This window comes from Athene noctua, chromosome 5 (genome assembly GCF_965140245.1).
Source record: "Athene noctua chromosome 5, bAthNoc1.hap1.1, whole genome shotgun sequence".
Taxonomy (NCBI): domain Eukaryota; kingdom Metazoa; phylum Chordata; class Aves; order Strigiformes; family Strigidae; genus Athene; species Athene noctua.
The window spans coordinates 25,365,145-25,386,500 of record NC_134041.1 but is presented as its reverse complement, the minus strand read 5'-3'; the positions used below and the strand labels follow the sequence as shown (position 1 = coordinate 25,386,500).

General features: G+C 39.5%; 1 protein-coding gene across 1 annotated transcript in view; it reads left to right on the top strand.

Moving 5' to 3' along the window:
• PTPRC (protein tyrosine phosphatase receptor type C) overlaps positions 1–10,133 on the top strand; it is a 76,271-nt gene extending 66,138 nt beyond the window's left edge. Inside the window, exons 20-30 of the mRNA XM_074906756.1 lie at positions 566–691; positions 2,509–2,666; positions 3,100–3,235; positions 3,958–4,107; positions 4,538–4,628; positions 4,985–5,118; positions 6,115–6,249; positions 6,575–6,697; positions 7,110–7,288; positions 7,970–8,105; positions 8,881–10,133. Coding sequence (XP_074762857.1) covers positions 566–691; positions 2,509–2,666; positions 3,100–3,235; positions 3,958–4,107; positions 4,538–4,628; positions 4,985–5,118; positions 6,115–6,249; positions 6,575–6,697; positions 7,110–7,288; positions 7,970–8,105; positions 8,881–9,153 — 1,641 coding nt within the window. The 3' untranslated portion in view covers positions 9,154–10,133. The remainder of the gene's footprint in view (positions 1–565; positions 692–2,508; positions 2,667–3,099; positions 3,236–3,957; positions 4,108–4,537; positions 4,629–4,984; positions 5,119–6,114; positions 6,250–6,574; positions 6,698–7,109; positions 7,289–7,969; positions 8,106–8,880) is intronic.
• Positions 10,134–21,356: the final 11,223 nt, after the last annotated feature.

The window sequence follows — 21,356 nt, the reverse complement described above, 5'->3', positions numbered from 1 at the left end:
TATCCTGGCAATGCCCCCAGTAAGTCCTAGACAGAATATTTTTTTAATCTGTTGTCTTTCTCCTTCCTTTAACTGGAAGGTTGGGTGCTTCTGGCTTGCTTTTGTTCCTTATTCCAGGTACAGCAAGAAGAAGGGGAACTGCTGTTTTAGCTGCTTTTAAAAATGAAAAGATTGGCCGCATGCAGATTTACAGCGTCCTCAAGTTGATGTTTTGGGCAGGCAGGAGCAATGTTCCTCACTGAAGACTGAAAAAGAAGCCATAGAAGTAACTGCAAACTTTTCTACAGTCTTCAGACAACATCAACAGTTAGCTATTTTCAACTAGTGTACAGAATTTTTTCCCCACTTTATGTTCTAAGTTAAATTCCATGGGTATAAACTTCAGGTCAGAGACCTGAACTGTTGGAAATTTGGAATTATTTAGGACTGACATCCTAAGCAGTGACAGCTCTTTTCAGGAAAAACTACACTGAACTGCCATCTATTTTAAATCAGACTTTATTCTAGCTCTCCGCTCTCTGCCACTTTGTTGTCATGCTCCTCACTTAACTTCGTATCTTCACAGAACAAATGTGCCCAGTACTGGCCGTCAGTGGAGAATGGATCTGCAACATATGGGGACATCATTGTGAAGATCAATGAAAGTAAAACATGTCCAGACTATGTCATTCAGAAACTACACATCACAAATGTAAGTTGATTTTGAAGTGTAAGACTGACTGGAATTGGAGTGTCTATTAGAAGTCTGTAGGTATCGCTGAGAGATCCTTTCAAGAGAAGAGTCGGCAATCAATGGAAGATGGTCTACTGTTTTTCCCTAAGGAACATATAGTTTAAGAGAAAACTTCTTAGATGTAGGTGTCATTCCTTAAAGGAAATATGTTAGAAATATATTTCCCAACTTAAAAATGTATTTTCCTTACTACTCTGGAATCTACATTTAAGAGGAAACTGTTAATATGATGTTAAGCATGGAAAACTTAATACACTGTTGTTTCCTTAGATATTTAGCTTGTTCTTTAACACAGAAATTTTGTTTATGTGTATCTCAGCATAACCCGCAAGTAAAACCAATGTGACTCGTAGACACCATTGTCTACCCTCATGATAATGTACAGTGAGGCAATTACAAAGTGCTTTAGTAATCGTAAGCGGTTTATAATTACCATTTGGCTATGTGTAGAATCATTGAGGATGATTAATTGCTCTCTTATACAACTGAAATCATACTAGTTGCTTTGTGCGTAATTGAGAGCAAAATTTGCCATCTAAGGTTAAATGCTCCTCTCAGGCCCTTTGCGAAAATATTGCAATGAGGGTAAATGGAATGTAAGTCAACTAAAAGCATTAAGAAAATATTGCAGTGATGGTAAATGGAATGTAAGTCAACTAAAAGCATTAAGACTCAAAGAGTAAACCTGCTGACAGATCTTCAGCAAAATAGTCAGGCAACAGAGTCCACCCATCTTGATCCATGATTACAGCTGAAAATCTCTATTCTGCTGTCTCATGTTGCATTAAAATTTAATCAGGAAGTGGTATGATTGATAGAAAGTTGTAACTTATTGTGAAGAAAGTGAGAATATCAGGATGTTAAGAATTAACTACTAACAAAACACTGCTTTGTGACTCTAATGTCAGCATTAGAAATGAGAGGTTGCTGCAGGTTGAGGACTGATATTTTTAGAGATGTCTGCTCTCTGTTCAGCTGACGTCATATTAATATAGATAAAACTGATATTGGTTGTGGAATTTAAGAGTGGTCCCTGGTGAGAAAGTGGAGACTTCTGCAGTTCTGCTGGAATAGTGATATATAATTACTGAAACAATGGCAAATAATGGTATGAATAACTGCCACAATTGGATAATTCAACTTTGAGTAAGAATTTGGGGGTTGATTACTGGGGAAATGTCCATATAGCCATACTAAATCTTGGCCAGGAAAAGAAAGCCACTGAGACGTCTTTCTCATTTTGTTTTATAATTGAGGTTATCAAAATGTATGCCCTCTCTTTTAATCTAGCAGCAACATATAAAAGTAGGACTCAAGACCTGACATGCTTTAAGCTTTAGTCAAGTGACTTGACAGAATCAGTCTCATTGGAAATCATAAGTTTTCTTATATCTACTTTTAAATTGAAGTAAGCAGAGCTATACACTGGCCAGGTTGTTTATAAATAAAGTGGAGGAGAGATATTACACTCTGGATCATAGGCTAACCTGAGAAAAAAGTATTTTTGGCAATGCTTTGAACCTTCTGCTTGTCCTCTCTTGGAGTCATTGTGTATTCCTGATTCATGGATATTTTTAAATGAAAATTGAATATGAAAAATGTTGTAACCTGAGAGATCATTGGGATTAAAACATTACAGCACACTGTTTGAAATTTCTGTTTCAATATTTGATGCCTGTTGCCCTCATTTTTCTTCTTCTTTGTATATCTGCACTTGATTTTGGCTTTGAGTGCGTGTATATATATTTAAAAAATACACACTTCACTTTTTCTAGGGAAGAGAAAGAACAGCTGGAAGAGATGTCACTCATATTCAGTTCACCAGCTGGCCAGACCATGGAGTCCCTGAGGATCCACATCTCCTTCTCAAACTCCGACGCAGAGTTAATGCACTTAGCAACTTTTTTAGTGGCCCAATAGTGGTTCATTGCAGGTAAATATATACGGCTTTTTAAAAATGTTGTTTATGTTAAATGAACATGAAGTAAAGCTAGTCAGAAAAGGGAGCTGGCAAAGGTATTCGGCTGATCCCAAGTTTTGTGACTTGATTACTTGAGAGTGAGGCAGCCACAGATGTGTAAAAAAGCCTGTTTTCTGAAGGATCTGAATGATATTTAGGTCACTAAAATCTGAGGATGCACAGATTTTGAACTTTTGGAAAGTAGCCAGATAAATGTTGGGCTACTCTGGCTATAAGCACCATGTTTGGCAATATTGGCCTTACTGTTTTCAGAACTGTTTTCAGTGGCTTCATATCCAATTGTTACACTTTTTCCCTCTCGCTCTCTCACTGACTGCTCCTCTTTCTGAGTGGGACTGGGAGGTGCTATTCCCTTTTGATAATCAAATCCCTTTGTGCTTTGCAGTGCTGGTGTTGGGCGCACTGGGACATATATAGGAATTGATGCCATGCTGGAGGGGCTGGATGCAGAAGGCAGAGTGGATGTTTATGGCTATGTTGTGAAGTTGCGTCGGCAGCGGTGCCTCATGGTTCAAGTAGAGGTATCTTGCTAAAACTCCTGTCACTTAGAACTCTTCTTTGTTAGGGCTTTCTCAGTATTTCTCAAAGTGTGCTGCTCAGTCTTGGGTACTGCTATGGTTCAGTTGAAGACAGAATATATAGCTCTGGAAATTATTAAGAGAGAGGAAAAACTAAAGTGAATTAGAGTTTATGTGACTGTGCTTTCAAAACAAGTTTGCTGTTAGAAACTTCAACTTTTAAAGTTACAATTTAAAAAAAGAAGCCGAGAAAAACATTTTTGTATTGATAATCCAGTTTTTGGCATACAATTCACAAATGCAAAACTGAGCTTGCATAGTCAAACTTAATTTTCAAATTCTAAAAACTGTGTGTCTAGATGGGATTTTCATTTTGAGAGTACAACAAAAGTTGCAGACTGATGCACTGCATATTTTTGACTTATTTAAACGTTTTACAGATCTTTCAAATCTAATTGAATATTTCTTGGAAGTCATTATATTTATTGGCAGAACACTTTTCATCCAACATTCTAAATGTGCTCCAAAATGTCCAATTGGAAACCACTCTGTTTTTAATACTTACCTTAATGCCTATTTAACAATAATGCTTACTATTATTAACAATAATAACATCATGGGAGTAATAGTTTCTTATAATGTTTCTAAAAAGTGATATGATTTTTAGATTTTTTTTTAACTCTTTCATAACTTCATTTTTAAACCCTTCAAATGGAAAACACCAGTCACAGTACATCCTTATTCATCAAGCACTAGTGGAATACAATCAGTATGGAGAAACAGAGGTCAGCCTCTCAGAACTGCATTCCTATCTTAACAATCTGAAAAGAAAAGATCCTCCAAGTGATCCTTCTCTGCTGGAGGCAGAGTTTCAGGTAAATAAACGTTGCATTCTAGTGCCCTTACTTCCCACTTACATCAGAAGGTGCCTTGCACAATAGTCATGAGATAGAGATATCATATATGATAGATCACTTCTGTGATATTTTATTTCTCTGTCACAGAAACAGTTTCTTTACCTTCATGAAAAAAGCTAATGAAATTTTATTCCTGCTTTTGATGTTAATATTTTTAACAAAGATAGGGAGCATAGAACGATTACTTGTGTCTATGTGTGTGATTTCCTGTGCCATTGTATATGACATAGCAGGCATTTTTAAACTATAGTCCAGATGTGGCTGAAGTTTAAAGAATTAAAGGAAGCGTGGCACTGGGAGATGAAGACTGTCTGTGGGTGTCCAGAGGACACAGTGATCCCAAGAACCATTTTAATCAAGCATAATAGCAAATATCCTCTTTCTTTAGAGATTACCTTCCTATAAGGGGTGGCGGACACAGAACACTGGGAACCGTGAGGAAAATAAAAGCAAAAATAGGAATGCCAACATAATTCCATGTAAGTATTTTCCATGAATCTTCCTTTATGTTATCATTTGTAAGAAAACTTATTAAATTTTGAAAAATCGAGGACAGTATATTAACTGAGATGTATTTGATTGATTAATTTTCTCAACACTGTAAAATTAGAAACTTCTTATAGTGTTTTAAAAAGGAAGGGATGAGTTTTTAAAAATGTGAATTATTTGGAGTGTTTAAGTTTATTTCAAATAAAGTGGCCTTTGTTCCGCAGTCTGTTCAGACTGTTGTGAAAGGGCTGGCCTCTTTCTATCTATTTCCCCCCTGCACATGTGGAGGCAGCTCACCTCTAATGGTCAGCAGTGTGGCGTGACAGTGACACTTTGTCTCATGCAGATGACTTTAACCGAGTGCCAATCAGGCACGACGACGAATACAGTAAGGAGGGTGAACATGATTCAGATGATTCCTCAGATGAGGACAGCGACTCTGAAGAATCAAGCAAATACATCAATGCTTCTTTCATAACTGTATGTATTTAGAGGATCCACTATAAGTATTTCACAAGCTTTCAGCTAAAACTATATTCTAGCTTGAGCTCTTATTCTCTTATTGGCTTCACAAATAGAATAGGATTTACCCAAATAGGGGAGAAAGATCTGACAGTCAATTGACAAATCCATTTATAGTTTTAATCATCAAAATCTTCTACATTTTGCTGCAGTAACAAGAATAATCTTTTTCCCTTACATGGTCTTAGACTGTGCAATCTCAAATAGTGAGACTAAACATAGAAATGTTTTTTGTGTGTGTGTGTGTGTGTGATGTTTAAAATCACTAGCTCTCAGACTGGCCTCATGATAACGTGTAATTCTGTTAGTGGGCATCTGCCTATGTACAAGTTGATCCATATTAATATTTTCCCTGAAAGTGAAATGTGAGCATAGTTATTCACATATACAGGACACTGCTAGTGAAAATTGGGGCCACCTGTTTTTTGGCATCATATATACCTCCAAAAGAAAGAGAGCAGATATTGGTCACTAATGAAGTAATGGATTTTAATGGAATTACTAGCCAAATGTGATTTACCAGAATCCTTTAAAATGCTGCACAGTTGGAATGTCTATTCAGAATAAATGTATTTTTACTTTTGGGTAGCTCAGTGTGAGCTGACTGATGCACCAACTTTTGTGTGGTATAAAAAATTTGTTTGGGTCAAATTAATCAGTTGCGCAGAATTAAATGTTTTAGCCCTTAAAAATATGCTTTGCAGAAAATTGTATTAGTATACCTTGTTGTCAATCTGGAAGTGATACTGTTGTTAGGAGGATTGAGTTTAATGTCATTTGGCTCATAGAATTCCTGTAAGACCATTGTCTACTGTGATAGGCATATTTTCCCTATAAACAAAACAGTACATTATTTATTTCACGGGGTATTCTTTAAATGACAATGAGTTTTGTTGCTTGGAAATCACATTTCAAATAAATTTCAGAAAAAAATATTAAAAATTTATTTTATAGGGCTACTGGGGTCCAAAAGCCATGATTGCCACACAGGGACCACTGCAGGAAACTGTCTCTGACTTCTGGCAAATGGTTTTCCAAAGAAAAGCCAAAGTCATTGTTATGCTGACAGAGCTGAAAGAAGGAGATCAGGTGAGGGCATCATCTTCACACTGACATATTAAGGGTCCTCTATATGCAAAGAAAACACTGCACTGCACTCTCTCATTCCTTTCCTCCAGTTCAGTGTGTGTTAGAGGATGAGGAATTTGGATTTCCAGTATAATTTGTTCTATTATTTGCCTTCTTATTTTACTTTCTAATGAATTTTTGAGGGGAAAAGTGAATGATGCTATATTTTAAAATACAATAATGCTCCTACTACTTTAAAGTCAATACATTCTGTAAGTGCATATGGAAGATAAAAGAAAAGGAGTTTTGAATGGTAAGCACTGACTTGTACTTTTATCCATTTCAGGAACTCTGTGCACAGTACTGGGGTGAAGGAAAGCAAACGTATGATAGCATAGAAGTTCAAACGACAGATGTCAACTGTTGTCCTAGCTATACCATACGTGCATTTGATGTTACACATCTGAAGGTAGATGTTTCTTTGCAAATTCTAAAAGGGATTTTTAAATTTACTTCTCTGTTATAAACTTAGCCTAAAGAGAAGGGACGGTTCCCACTCCACTTACCTCCTACTCTAAGAAATTGAAGTATTTTTATTTTCCAGACCAGCAGCCAATCATGATATATGCTATAAATAAGCTCAAATTTCCCATTTACTGAATTGCTGAGATGGTGGTAGTGGAGTCTCAGGAGGTCAGCTGTCTTTTGTACGTTGAGCAAAGCTCAGATGTCTACATACCTCGTATTCATGAGGTAGAACACACACCACCATGCAGTTCCTCAGGAACAGAATTTTTCTTTTATAAATCAGCTGCAATAGATGTACTATGTGAATCTTTATTTTAACCTGAATTGACTACATCTTCACTGCTGTTTTTCAGACAAAAGAAACACAGAAGGTGTATCAGTATCAGTATCACAAGTGGAGTGGCTTGGATGTTCCAGAAAACCCCAAAGATTTAGTCAACATGATTCTCAACCTTAAACAAAAAGTCCCAGCCAGACCAGTCACTGAGGACAACAGGATAACCCGCAGTGTCCCACTCATCGTCCACTGCTGGTGGGTCTGACTTCAACGTGCATCTTAACCTAGTTCTAAGTTTTGGATATACATAGCAATCCCAGTTTTGGGATGCCTACCTTTTCCCACAAGCCTTTAACTGTATCTGGAGACTCATCTAGCCCTAGATTCCTTGAACTGCTCAAACTTGACCTTTTTGATTGTAGAGGTGAAAAGTGAGCACATGTATCTTCAGCAAGCATGGACATGGAATAAGTGGTCAGAGCTAGATGCTCTTGCCTGGTACACATAGTTTGAGAAGAAATGCTAGGTCAGAGTGCTCTTGTAGCATACTACTAATGAAGATCCAGCAGAGCTTTTAGGTTCATCTCTTGCTCTAGGACATAAGCCCACTTTTTTAGGACCATTTCCAGGAATAGCCTTGCCTACCATAGGCAATACCTATCCTATCCCTAGAGGATAACCCTGCTAACAATTGTTGAGACTGTAAGTCTGAAGTTTCTAATTCCTCTCTTACCTCTAAAGTGGTCACATGAGATCCAGGTATCCTCTAATCTAGAGCTGTCTTGTGTGTGTCCTACAGATATTCTTAACTGTAATCATTTCAGTCCAGTAAAAAATGTTTTGGAAATATAATTCATTATGTAGACTTTGAAATAAATCTAACATTTAGTCAGAAGACTTGCTGATTTCACATTTTTAATTTACATCGTCTTCTAGTGACGGATCACAGCAGACTGGTGTGTTTTGTGCTTTAATGACACTCTTGGAAAGTGCAGAAATAGAAGAAGTAATAGATGTTTTCCAAGTAGTAAAAGCTCTTCGTCGTACCAGGCTGGGAGTGGTCTCCACCTTTGTAAGTAAATCTTATGAATCACCAGAAGAAAATTATGACATTACTTATCATGGTCACTTGTAACCTTACGCATAATTTCTGCATAGGGAACCCTCATTCTAATCAGGACATTCACAGCCACTCACCACTATTTGGGAATTGGCCATTGCTGATAAGAATGAAGGAATCTGTGAAATATCCAGAGCTGCAATTCTGTAACACCTTTATGGAAGGGTACATATCATAAAATCACAAATTGCAGAAATCGATGCAGTTGCTTCAGGGATGCATGTGCGCAGTGTCCCTTAACTTGTGCAGTTTAGGAGGCTAACTCTATTTCACAGGCTAGCAGCCATCAATGTGTTTTGTTTAAATTACCCCAGAGGAATTGTGTCTCTGTGGCATACACTGTGCATCTACTAACAAACCACACCTAGGTGCTATGATCTGGGGCAGGTTATTGGATTACTTTCCTAGACTCCTTACAATACATGTTGTTTACAACTTAGGCACTGTAAAGAGCATATTTTTGGTACTTTGTAAAGCAGGAGGGTGCTGAGTGACAACTTGGAACTTTTGATGCAGGCAGTTACAGAAACATTACATACACTTGAAATCAGAATAAACCATAGAAGCAACACACTGTATGCCAAAAACTGCGGAAGCTGCTTCATATGCAGTCTTGCATGTTCAGCTACATATTACATTTCAAAATTTAAGAAAACAGAGAAAGAATGGGCTTATTCTCAGGCTCTGACCATTCACTTCGTACTAACTTCTTCTCTTTCTATTTAAGGAACATTACCAATTTCTGTATGACACCATTGCCAGTACCTACCCTGCACAGAATGGACAAATAAAGAAGAATAACCAACAGGAAGATAAAGTTGAATTTTGCAGTGAAGTAGAAAAAACAGATCAGGAAACTGATTTGATCACTATTGATCTTATCCCAACAACGCCAGAGGAAAATGAGCTTTCTGAAGTATGTGATGATTCTAAGGCTGCAGATAGCACTAATGGAATTGAAAGCTCTACAAATGGCCCCACAACTCCAGTTCTAACTTAAGAGGCTAAACTAAAAGAAAAGCGCTTTTTCATGTGCAAAAAATCGTAAAATAAGTATAAGTTTCTTCCTCTTCCCACCATTTTTTTTGGAAAATGTTTACTGTTATATCAGTTTTTCAAAGGTACAAATTTAAAGGAATACTTGAAACTTGCAAAGAGTGACAAAGAACTGTGAAATTTTAATTTTTGTGTAGATTTGCATTTTATACTTCTTCAGGAACCTTTTCACTGTTTTTATACATTTTCTTTTAAAAATATGTACAGTGTAATACTATGCTGAGAAGAAGAGGAATTTTTTTTACTTCTGTAACAAGGAGAGAAGCAACTCAGAACAAGATCATTGTGTTGCAAAACTTTGGGTCTGTCTTCAAAACTATTAGCAAGTAAATTAACCTAATTGGTAAGCATATATTCTAGTATTTCCAGAGAGCTGACCAAGCACTGCTTTAGTAAGACTCTGTGGAACTTGTGGGACTTTGCCAAACAGTTTTAAGGACTTATCATTTGCATCATGTGGCAATTCCAAGGAATTCAGACGTATGGAGAATCTGTAAGTCCTACCATATCAATGTGGAATAGAAATTTTTGCATTTTACTAACTTGCCTCAAGGTGTCCTTGTTGCTCCACATATATCAGTCTGAGAGTTCAGAGAGGAGTTTGGAGATTGGTATTTGAATGATTGCAATTATTCTGATAGAAAACACAGTCTGTTTACTCTTAGAGCTTAAAATACTGCGTGCTTGCACATTTATTTCTTATGCTTACTGTTATTTAAAGGGATTGCTTCCATGAATGCATCTAACCTGTTTTCAGAATTGGAAAATATTTTGACGCTTTTCCTCCAAACCTTGTAGATTTTAATTGGTACAGGATTTTTTTTATTTCAATATGAGGTTTTGTATGTTACAGTTCTGATATTTTTACTATTTCTTGCTGGATTTTAGCCTACTGTTTTAGAACAAATAAAAACCATAATTGATAGTTGACAAGGTGGAAATTATTTTGTTCTATTGGACTCTGCAAACTGATCATTTTCTTCTAAATGCACAAAACCTTGAGCTGTAGCATACATGGATAAAATTTACAAGTTTCAGTAAGAAAACACACCATTTAATTCTTATAAAACTGCGTATGAATGCAGGTAAGTGTCATGATTCTCTCATTATAGAGGAAGGAAACTTCATTTTTCATTTGCTGTAAGTCATTAAAGGAACAGTCACTCACCAGATTCGGTGCTCCTAGTTTATCACAGCATATTCCTAATCTCTCCTTACAAAACATAATTGAAAATACTTGAGAGCCATATAACTAACATGTAAATACACAGTCGTGCTTGGTTAAAACATTAATGTAATTTTGCTGTTACTCTAGATCAAATATTTCATTCACAATTACCAGCTCAGACAAGCGCTTTCTGGCAGTCCTGCTTGAAAAAGTGTCAGCAAACAGTCACAGAGGCAGTGGGAGTCCCCGGGGCTGCCCGCTGAACTGCCTTTGCAGCTGAATCTGTTAGGGGATAAACTAACAAAGCTGAGGGGGTTACCTGTGGAGAAAAAGGTTCTTGAGACTAAATGTGAAGATAATCTAAAAAAATCGTAGGCCCAATGCTTGTTGTCTATTTTTAGAGGAACATGTCAAAATTGCAAATTTTTAGCATACTTTTGAAGATCAGAAGGATAAAGAGCCTTGGATGCAGATCGACACACTGGTGCTCATTGGATGACAGAGAACAATTAACTTCTTTTTCTTCTTCTAAGATCTGGCCACTGTAAAGCCTCTCTAGCTAGTTCAGGTAGTAAAGAGGTCAGGGCAGCTACCCATTGTAAGGGTATGGAAGACAGAGACTAGTCACACTTTTAGGAATAAGTGAAAATGTTTCCCAAATTAAAGATTAGGCCCAAATTTTCATTTTGTGAAAATCTGAGGACACTCGTGCACTGCAGTTCCTTGAAAAATGGTTCTGCAGTACCCAGGCTGTAAAAATTCTGGATTATTTTGTTTTGCTTTAACTGTTTTCTAGAATGATTTCCATGTTCATTTGTCTGCATTTTTTTTTTTTTAAATGTACACCAGTTTAGCACTTGATTTGTGCATGTGTTTTGAAAGAAAAGTCTTGAACTCTGTTAAATTTTGACTCGTGTATGTCTTCACTATTAGCCAAATCAGAAAAACAAAGCCTTAAGTTAAAACTGAGCTCATGTGCCTAGTGTAAACCACTTTGGGAGTAAAGTTCCTTATTGGTGCAAGAGGATAAACTGAGCTCTTGACTTTTAATTATTTTCAAATTAACTAACATTTCACACAATCAAATCTCATTAAATCCCAGTTGTTACAGTTGAGCCTGCCTTAACACATCTTAGAAGTTCTGATTGCTTCTAGGAACTCTCAAGGGATGTTTTTTTGCCTTCTCTATTGTCATCTGAATTTCAAAAATCCACTGGGTGGTGACACAGAGCTTGTGGTCGTTATGGTCATTATGCTGGATGTTCCGTAGTTACTTGGCTTAGTCACTTGTAGACTTAATTTTATGTCTCCCAGCAACACAGTGAAGCATGCTACTTGTGAGGCATGAAGCCCAGGTTAATAAACACTGCTAGAAAACTGCTCTGGCTTTGTTAGGGCAAGAACAACATTGTAGTATACTGGAGACTTGGCATAGCCTAAAAGCTGAGAAACAAATGTGCAAAAAAAGATGCAAAATGTTATTTTCTCAAGTAGAGCTAAGCTGCACGAAGACTGATAACAACTGCCTCAAGCTAAGACTTAGCTGCTGCTGCTATGTGTTTTATGATCTGAATGAAGTCCAGGATGAAAATAACTAAGCAACAGATCAGCTGGGAGACGACTTCGAGCAACAAATAATCAAGGGCTTTTGTGACTAAAGGGACTGGATTTCTCCCACAATTTTCTAGGTAGAAGCTGCTATAAAAGTGGGTATGGAAAAGCAACAGTGCTGTGTTAGTTGAGTCTGGTGTGGGAAGATGGGGGAGAGGAAGGATCTCAGGGTCTCCACAAGATTCTGCTTCATAAGGTAACTGCAGTGGGGAATGAATTGTGCATTCGTTTTTGTTTAGGTTTTTATGTTTGTTGTGCTCTGTAATGAACAAGGTAGTTACATTAAAATCTTTTTCAGAGGCAGTACATTATGAATATCGGCCACATCATGGTTCCCAAGGTAAACATTATACAACACAAAAAATGACCAGTGCACTGAGCTGTGGCACTCAGGGATGCTGTTCAAGGAGGTGTTTGCTTTCTTGCACCGTAACTTCCACTGCTGCGTTTGGGCTCTTGCAGGGCATGTTTGTGCTTCTCCTTCTCCCACCCACACATGCAGCCAGTGTCCATGAACTCCCCTCCTCCACTTCCAAGTCGGCTGGTGGTGTTGGAGCCCACAGCCCCTGGCAGCAGTGAGCTCATGGCCCAATGGGACAGGAGCCCTTTCTCCCCCTCGCTCTAAACTGAGCTGCTGGGAAGGAGCTGGGGGATACGTGTGCGAGCCCAAGGGGCTGAACCAGGCCCAGAGGGTCCATGCGGGCCGCTGCCCCATGTCTCACTGCTACTGTCAGGGCATCACCTTGGGGGGAAGTTTGCCAGAGGACTGAAGCAAGCAGTGTGTTTCAAGCTTTGCTGCAAAACAGGAAACCTGTTAAATCTTGTATGAGAGGCACAAGCAGAGCTGGATAGTTAGTCTGTGACACATGGCAGTGGAGGTAGGAGCTACAAAGGGAAGTCAAATACTAACTCATGAGCTGTTTGTGTGAGATGAGCCACTACTGTTTCTTACTTTCTTCACAAAACAAGTGTCTCATTAAGCTGGAAATTATATCCTTTATTTAACATTCCTCAGAAAAACTTTCTAGTAGCAATGCTTTATCTCGTCGACAAGGCATCTTGCTTTTGTAAATGCCCAGGTTTTTTGACGTACATTCTCCAGATTGCCTCTAAAAGAATATCAGAAATTCCCCGAGGGCTCTACATGTTGTACCACAGCTATTTTTCCATACGTAAAGCAACTGTTTGCCAAGAACCAGCATGCTGTGTTTTAGACTAGGGAAAACCAAAATAGAGAAAAAGTTTCAGCTACAGAGTACAGTATATTTCTATATGCGTTATCTCTACTTAAGAAAAAACATAAGTCTGAAGAACAGAACCCAATAATTTTAAAGGTACAGCAAAGTTACAGCAAAGTTACATCAAAGCTTTATTCAAAAGGTTTATCTGTCAACCTTTCTTTTCAACGCAAATGAAAGGATGATGACTACAAAATGCTAAGCAAGTTTATATTAAGAGATCTCCTTTCTAGGCACAATAAAATAATTATTTAGGAAGGGTACTTAGTACAAGTTATTGTAAAATATTAGTCTTACTGTTTTAACCTTTGTGAACAACAGGGTTTTAATAAGTACTTATGTCCTCAGACTCAGGATTGTCAGCATCAGCAATGCGTAGTATTACTGAAATTTTGAAATTTCATAACAAACCTTTCCAGAGGCAAAGGCATATAGCTATTTACAGCTGGGTCATCTCTTGAATCCCACAGCTGTGCAGCACCATGGCTGGCAGTACTAATGTAGTCATAAGTGTGACTGTCTAACATACAGGAAAAAAAAATAAAAAGGAATTTTACTTTGGCCCAATTTATAACTCAGTATCAGATTGTTGGTTTTGAAGATGAAACCTCGTAATAGGCCTGACCTTGCCTGGCAGTTAGCTGAGACCCAGAGCTCACATAACAGTACTCCAGAGTCCTTGGGGCAGACGTGGTGTATTTTCAGAATTTAGCCACCAGGCTGTGCTAAAACTCTTCAGATGCCTTTTGCCGTGTTCCCAGCGTTCCTGCAATGCCTTCCGCTTGCTCCATTTCAGTAACGTGGAGCCATTTGAGGTAATGAAGAGGTCATTTGTTTATACAGGACTGCAGAGATTTGGTCTATCCAAAACCAAGCACTAGCTGAGAGTGAGGGTCTTGTGTGTGCGTGTGTGTGTGTGCGCACGTGCGTCATTCATAGCCTTAAGTGTGAGATTATGTCCTCAAGCAGACATCGATGAGTTGTTGATTTGGCAGCTGCTCAGCTTAAAAAAAAGAAAAATAGGAGAAACAGGGGTGACGCGGTGGGCCTGTGCTACCTTTTTTGTGGGGCGATGAAGCACTGAGAAAATACTGGATTGTGTGGCTGATGGGCTTTATAAGAGTGGTCTTCAAAAATGAATTTGCAAAAAATAAACTATCGATGAGGTGCAGGAGACTGCATGCATATACAGGGTGCTCGTGTGGTCACAGACTCAACTGGTGCTGGCATCGGTGGCTACTAATAATTATTTGTCAGGTCTTCTGATGTTGCAATATAAATCAGGGTGCATGTTCTTGTGGTGGTGCAATTCTTATCACTCCCTGCCCCTCCTTGTTGGGCTGCTTGGTGCTAGGTGTGATTCCATCCACATCCCCCCCGCCCCCACCAGGCATACACCAGTCTGTGGAGATAAGGACTGATAACATTAAGGAGCCTGGCTTCTGCCCCCTCCTGATTGCTCGGAAATGGTTATAATGGCCCATCATCTCCCGATGGCCTGGCACACTTGTGCCTGGGATGTGGTCAGATGGAACAATAACAGAGTTGCAAGTTCATCAAATTCTTGTGCAACTGCCCTAAGGCACCAGAAAGTATTTGACAAAAGTCAATTATCTTGGACCCTATAAATGGTGACCACCAGGGAGACCCTTTGAGCTCTCCTGGATCGCAGCGGCCTGTGACCGGCATCTCCCCTGAGCTGGGATGCCTCCCAGGTACCAAAACCCTTAAGGTGTCGTCTGCTCCAGATGGAAGGCCAGGGCCAAGTCCACCCGCTGGAGTCTCAATTATCCCCTGTTGAGGAATGCCAAGGCATTGAGAGTATTTGCTCTAAACTCGAGAGGGAAATTTTCTTTGAAGCTAGCTTCTCTTTCACCCGTTCTTTCTCTGTTTATTGGCGTGTGTGTGGGTACATATCCTTGTTCCTGTGTGTGTTTGTTCCTTTTATGTTCATTTTACTGAATCCAAACACCTTTGTTTCTGTATGTATATGTTTGTTTTGTGTATGCACATGTATATATATGTATAAATTAAGGTACCATTAAGTAAGTTAGAGTGAATCTTGTCATTTTAGAATCTGTGAATAAGTCACTTTTCTTCCTGAATTATTCTTTATTGATAAATTGCTGTAGTTATTAATAAATCTATATTTCTTACTAAATCATTACCGTGTCAATATTTCATCCGCAACAGTTCTTCAACTGCAGAGAAAAATGGTAAAAAAATGACAACAGAAAGTTACCACTGGCAAGATATTTGGCAAGAAGAGGCAATTTTGATTGTCTTTTTTAAAAGAATGAAATAATGACTAATTTTCATCCTATTTTACTAATGTTAATATGTCATTTTGAGAATAACAATATCTTGTTCTAAATTTAGCACTGTACTTCCTTTTACTCCTACTCTTTTCTGAAATATTTAAATATATTCTTTTTAATATATAATTATGTCATTGAAACTACTTCAAGACCAGAACAGTTCAGTATCAGTTTCCTTTTTCTATGCTGCTTTCTTAATATAATTTTTGTTCAGCAATAAAATGAAATTCTGTCTTAATGTATTGATTTAACATAAATAAAATTCTCACAGAACAGGAATTCAGTTTCTTAAATGGCATTAATAAATTATTGCATGAAAAGTTATGTCTCCTTCCAAAGACAGCGAGGCATTTCCACTCTCAAGTAATGCCTTGCCCTGCTCCAGTCACACTGGAAAGATTTTCTGTGGCTTTGTAAGGCAGACAAGGCTTGCAGCTCCCCCCCCCCCCCCCCCCCAGCAGATAGCGCTACTCTCATCTCCACAGTCCAATTAGTCAAAGTCTCTGACCTTGCCTTTTGTAGCTCTTACTTCAGTTAATCAACGTATTTGAATATTTGTATCAACTTTCTACGTTTTCTCCTTATTTGGCATATTCAGCGCTTCACTGACTTGAAGAGCTCTCTGTTTTCTGCAACAGCCTTCCTCTCCCATCGCAGTACCTACGACCATCACCCCTGCTCCCTTCCCGCCCCCTCCCTCCCCCCCAGGTGCTGGGGAGCAGCAAGAGCCAAGTGCCCTGCCAGGGAAGAGGATCCCAGCTGTAGGGCAAAGCAAGGCTGACAGGGGAGGGACAGCACCCAGGTGGGAACAGTCCCACAGTGCCCAAATATGGTGAAGCAGAGAAGGTTTGGTGAATCTAACCAGCATCAGACAGCAGTCCACTGCTGGCCAGGCACGTGCAAAGCGATGGAGCATGTCTGAGGCCAAGGAGCCATGGTGGTGAGTCAGGCTCAGCCACGAGCATGGCCAGCTGCAGACAGATCTACAGCACAGCAAGTCTAGGCAGGACTCCTTTCATTAATGTCTCTTGTTTCCTGGACTGTGTCAATATATGTTTCTTTTACACCTTCTCGCAAGGCCTTGGATTCCACTTTAGAGCTGCTGGCTGTATACAGTGCCCATGCCAACTGGCTAGACATTATCATAGAATCATAGAATGGTTTGGGTTGGAAGGGACCCTAAAGCTCATCTAGTTCCAACCCCCTGCTATGGGCAGGGACAGCTTCCACTAGACTGGGTTGCTCAGAGCCTACTCCATCTTGTCCTGGAAGACTGCCAGGGAGGGGGCAGCCACAGCTTCTCTGGGCAACCTGTGCCAGTGTCTCACCACCCTCACAGTAAAGAATTTCTTCCTTAGATCTCATCTAAATCCACCCTCTTTCAGTTTAAAAGTTGTGGAGGTAGATCACAGAATCACAGAATTATTCAGGTTGGAAAAGACCCTTGGCGTCATCGAGTCCCACCATCAGCCCTACTCTACAAAGTTCTACACCATAACCCCCAACATCTCATCTAAACAACCCTTAAACACACCCAGGGATGGTGACTCCACCACCTCCCTAGGCAGCTTATTCCACTGTCTGACCACTCTTTCTGTGAAATTTTTTTCCTAATGTCCAGTCTGAACCTCCCCTGTTGCAGTTCAAAGCCATTCCCTCTTGTTCTATCACTAATTACCTGTGAGAAGAGACCAGCACCAACCTCTCTGCATGTCCTTTCAGGTAGCTGTAGAGAGTGATGAGGTCTCCCCTCAGCCTTCTCTTCCTCAAACTAAACAGTTCCAGCTCCTTCAATCGCTCCTCATAGGATCTGTTCTCCAGGCCCTTCACCAGCTCCGTTGCCCTCCTCTGCACTCGCTCCAGCACCTCGATATCTCTCTCATATTGAGGTGCCCAAAACTGGACACAATACTCCAGGTGTGGCCTCACCAGTGCAGATACAGGGGGACTATCACCTCCCTACTTCTGCTGGTCATACTATTTCTGACACAAGCCAGGATGCTGTTGGCTTTCTTGGCCACCTGGGCACACTGCCGGCTCATGTTCAGCGGCTTGTCAGTTAGAACCCCCAGATCCTTCTCTCCCAGACAGCTCTCCAGCCACACCTCCCCCAGCCTGTAGCGATGCATGGGGTGGTTGTGTCCCAAGTGCAGGACCTGGCACTTGGCCTTGTTGAAGCTCATTACTTGTCATTGTATAGCTTTTGTTGGAGCCTGCAACATACTGACTCATGAAGACCTCATACCAGGTTGGAAAGGTAGAAGATGTCAGCACAGTATCCCAGCAGCTGAACTATTGTATCATGGTGCACAATTCCATGGGCTCTGCTTTACTGTTTCTGAAGACTGCTGATATTTTAGATCTTATATGTTCAGATGATAGGAAAACCATTGACCCTTCTAAAATCAATTCCCTGGGCTGAATGCCAACTAAATACTTCAACTAAAACATGAAAATTTATTGGTAAAAAGTATTAGTTTATGAAGATCTGTGCAGAATTTAGAGTTAAGTGTTACATATAGAGAGGTGAGAAAAAAGCTTTAGCTGAGTTTGTTGACTTACGGATAGGATGCTCATGTATATTTTCATTCAAGGCCCATTACTACTCTTTGAGCTACATCTGCATCTTCTACATCCCAAGTGAATCCTTCTGTCATCTGGTCAGATGAGGTTTTAGTTTGAAAGCTCCTCTTAGTCAAGATAGGAAAGAAATAGCCGCAAACCAGATATCTTGTTCTCAACATTGCCATCTTGCAGGAACAGCTTTTTGACAGTGTTTTATGAGAGTCTCAGTTTCAAGCTTGCTAATTTTGAATTCCTATTTCAGTACTTGAAGTCATGAACTGCGCACTGCTGCACAGAAATGTATTAACAAGCACCACATCTCATTTTCTGGACTCTTGTTGAAGGACAAAGCTATATAATGTGCTGTATAAGTGCTGTTTACTGACAGAGCTGTCTCTCTCTTCTTGTTTTTATCAAATGGGAGAGTTGGGATATCAGTTACTCCTCCTTGTTTTCTCACCTATGCCCAAACAAGGAGGACAAGGTTCCTTGTCCCAATAGATGTATGTATCCAGAGAGCATCACAGCTCATGGCAGGCTACAGTACAAACAGGTGGTTAAGTTTTGGTTACAGTAATTTTTTGGTCTTAGCCATTTTGAGTTTTAAAGACTGTTCTAGACTAATACATAGGTGACAGGCATGATTATGAACTGACATGTGAAATGGTGGTCTCAGTCCTATTCATAGGGTAAAAGTCTGTTTCACTGTTAGAGCAATAGCAGTGCTCTGCAAATTAAACTGCTTGCCATATATACGACTGGACAAAATTAATGGATATTGATTTCAAGAATATCAGGGCCCATTGACTAGATTTGTGTACTTGTAAATGTCTTCTTTGGTGCACATGCCCCATGGCCTTCCTGGAGACTTCTCTTCATAGTGAGGAGCTTCCTTAAGCCCAAACAGAGCAGACGTGTAGCCAGCAGTGGTGCTAGCTGTGTGACAGGACACTTCTAGCAGGAGGCACTGTTGGAGAAGGAGTAAGGCAGCTTGAACAAAGATGGGCCCATGCTCACATGCTCTTTGTATGAAGACATGCTCAGGAGTCATCAAACAAATGCCATTTATCAGCTATTTCAATCTCTTATCTCTTTTCTCCTCCAAAGAATTTGGATGGAGCAGGTGGGTATGTTTCTCTTGTATTTATGGAATTTTCTTTTGCTTTGGTTCCTTTCTGCATTGCATTTTTTCTAAAATTGCATCCAGCACTCTATTAGTTTACTTCAAGCTTTTGCTTGTAGCTAAAAATATAAATAAATCAAGGGGTTGTTTAGTTTAATTCCTGGTGCTGTGATTTTTTTCATCCAACTGTCGTGAATTAGTCATTTCTTTGCTCAAAATCATCAAGTACAAGAGCATCCAAGCTAAATACCTCAGTAAATCAAGTTTGATAAATTAAATAGTTATAACTTCAAAAATCTAAGATAAATAGGAAGGAGAGTATATTTTTATAAGGTTTATTCAGGTTTCCTTGGCAAGAGCTTGATCTACAGTAGACATCCTAGCCAGTACTTTCCCCTGCAACCTGACACTCTTGGCTGAGAGACACCACAAACACAAACGAGTGACCATGTGATGGTAACTGCTCTGAACAGCTACAACTGTGTGCTGATGGCTCCTCTGAAGTGCTCATTCCTCACAGGCAGCGATCACATAGATCATAAAGGTTGTTAGAATGTGGCATGAGTAACCCAGCCCACAAGCTAGAATGGGATATGCCTCCACGGCAGGGAAGTGGGCTGTATGCAAGAAATAAATGCAGGCGTCCAGCGGTTCTGCTGGACTTCTAAATTAGAAAAGGGCACACCAGATTTAGTGAGGAAGAGGTGGGGTTTTTTAGCCAATTATATAACTTTATAGCAGCATTTAAGCGAAAAATTACAGCATGCACTCATCATTTCTGTAGTAAATTAATAAAATCACATGATAGGAAGGAACAACTTCACTCCCTTTTCTCCCTTGTCCTGGTTCCCTACATGTTGTCCTGTAAAACTGAAGCATACATATTTTGTAAGGCTGCCCCATGAACCTCAAAAGATCAAGGCACCTTCCTCACAGAGGACTGAACTATGTAGGGCCAGCAGTACATGTTATAACAAATATCTGAGCATTTGTTGTTTATCGAGGACTGAAAGCAGAAGGTTATGTTAAAGAAGAAAAGAGCAAATTTTCCTGCTGTAATTACTTTGAAGTAAAGGATGAGCCCAGTATGTCAGAGTTCATCACGGGAAAGGAGAGCTCTGGAAACTGAGGATGTCTTTTCCTGTCCAAAGAGGGGATGCTGTGACAGTTAAGTGTGTCATCTTAGTCCTCTGTTAAAGAGCATTTTTGATGACGTTAACCAGACTCTGGAGGGCAGCTGTTATAAAGTGCAGCTCAAGAAATCGTGCTGCCTCAAGGCCTTGGAGCAGCATTTTACTTTTATGTCTTGGCTAATGAATAGACTGCCCTTTGGCATCTGTTATATAAGCCAAGAGCTTTTTAAGCCCAATGCATTTCGCATTCTCTTGAAAAACAAAATTTTTGATCCAATGGGATAACGCATAAGTAATTCCCTGAGTTATAGCCTTCCCTGAGTTTTCCCAGTATGGGTTTTAGCTCCACAAAGCATATTATGAGCATGGGGAAAGAATTCCCATGGACAAACTGCTTTTGCAATGTTGCTTAAAAGTGTCCAGTGATGTCAATATGATCACACCATTCTTCTGAGCCAAGACTCTCTCCTATATCAACTGAAATTAGTGGGATTATTTCCAATGATTTTGCTGTGAGGAAAGTTGGGGTTTAAATAAGAGAAGCAAGTATGAATAGATTACATTCAATATTTTTTTTTGCCCTGCAGTACCAAAGATACTGACACTCACAAATACTGCCTCTATGCAGAAAATTTCCCTCCTGTAATAAGCTCTTTCTTCTCCCCAAAACCGAGGGGAAAACAGAGGTCATCTGCATGAAAATGTGCATTTGGCACACTGCTGTGTCTTGAAACAATTCAGTTCTTGGATTCTGCTGCCCTGTAAGTGGAGAACAGCACAGGGTACATTTATGGTGGACTCGGTATTAACTTTCACATTTAGCTTCTTTAAGACAAACAAGGTACAAACAGTAATCTGTTTTAAATTTTACCTGGAGCCCACTGTTAAATTGGTCCTCAGCCAATGGCAATCTGAGAATATGCTTTCCTGCTAATTTGGTTCGGTGATAAGCTCCTCGACAGCAGTATATAGTGGGAAAACTCTATGTGGT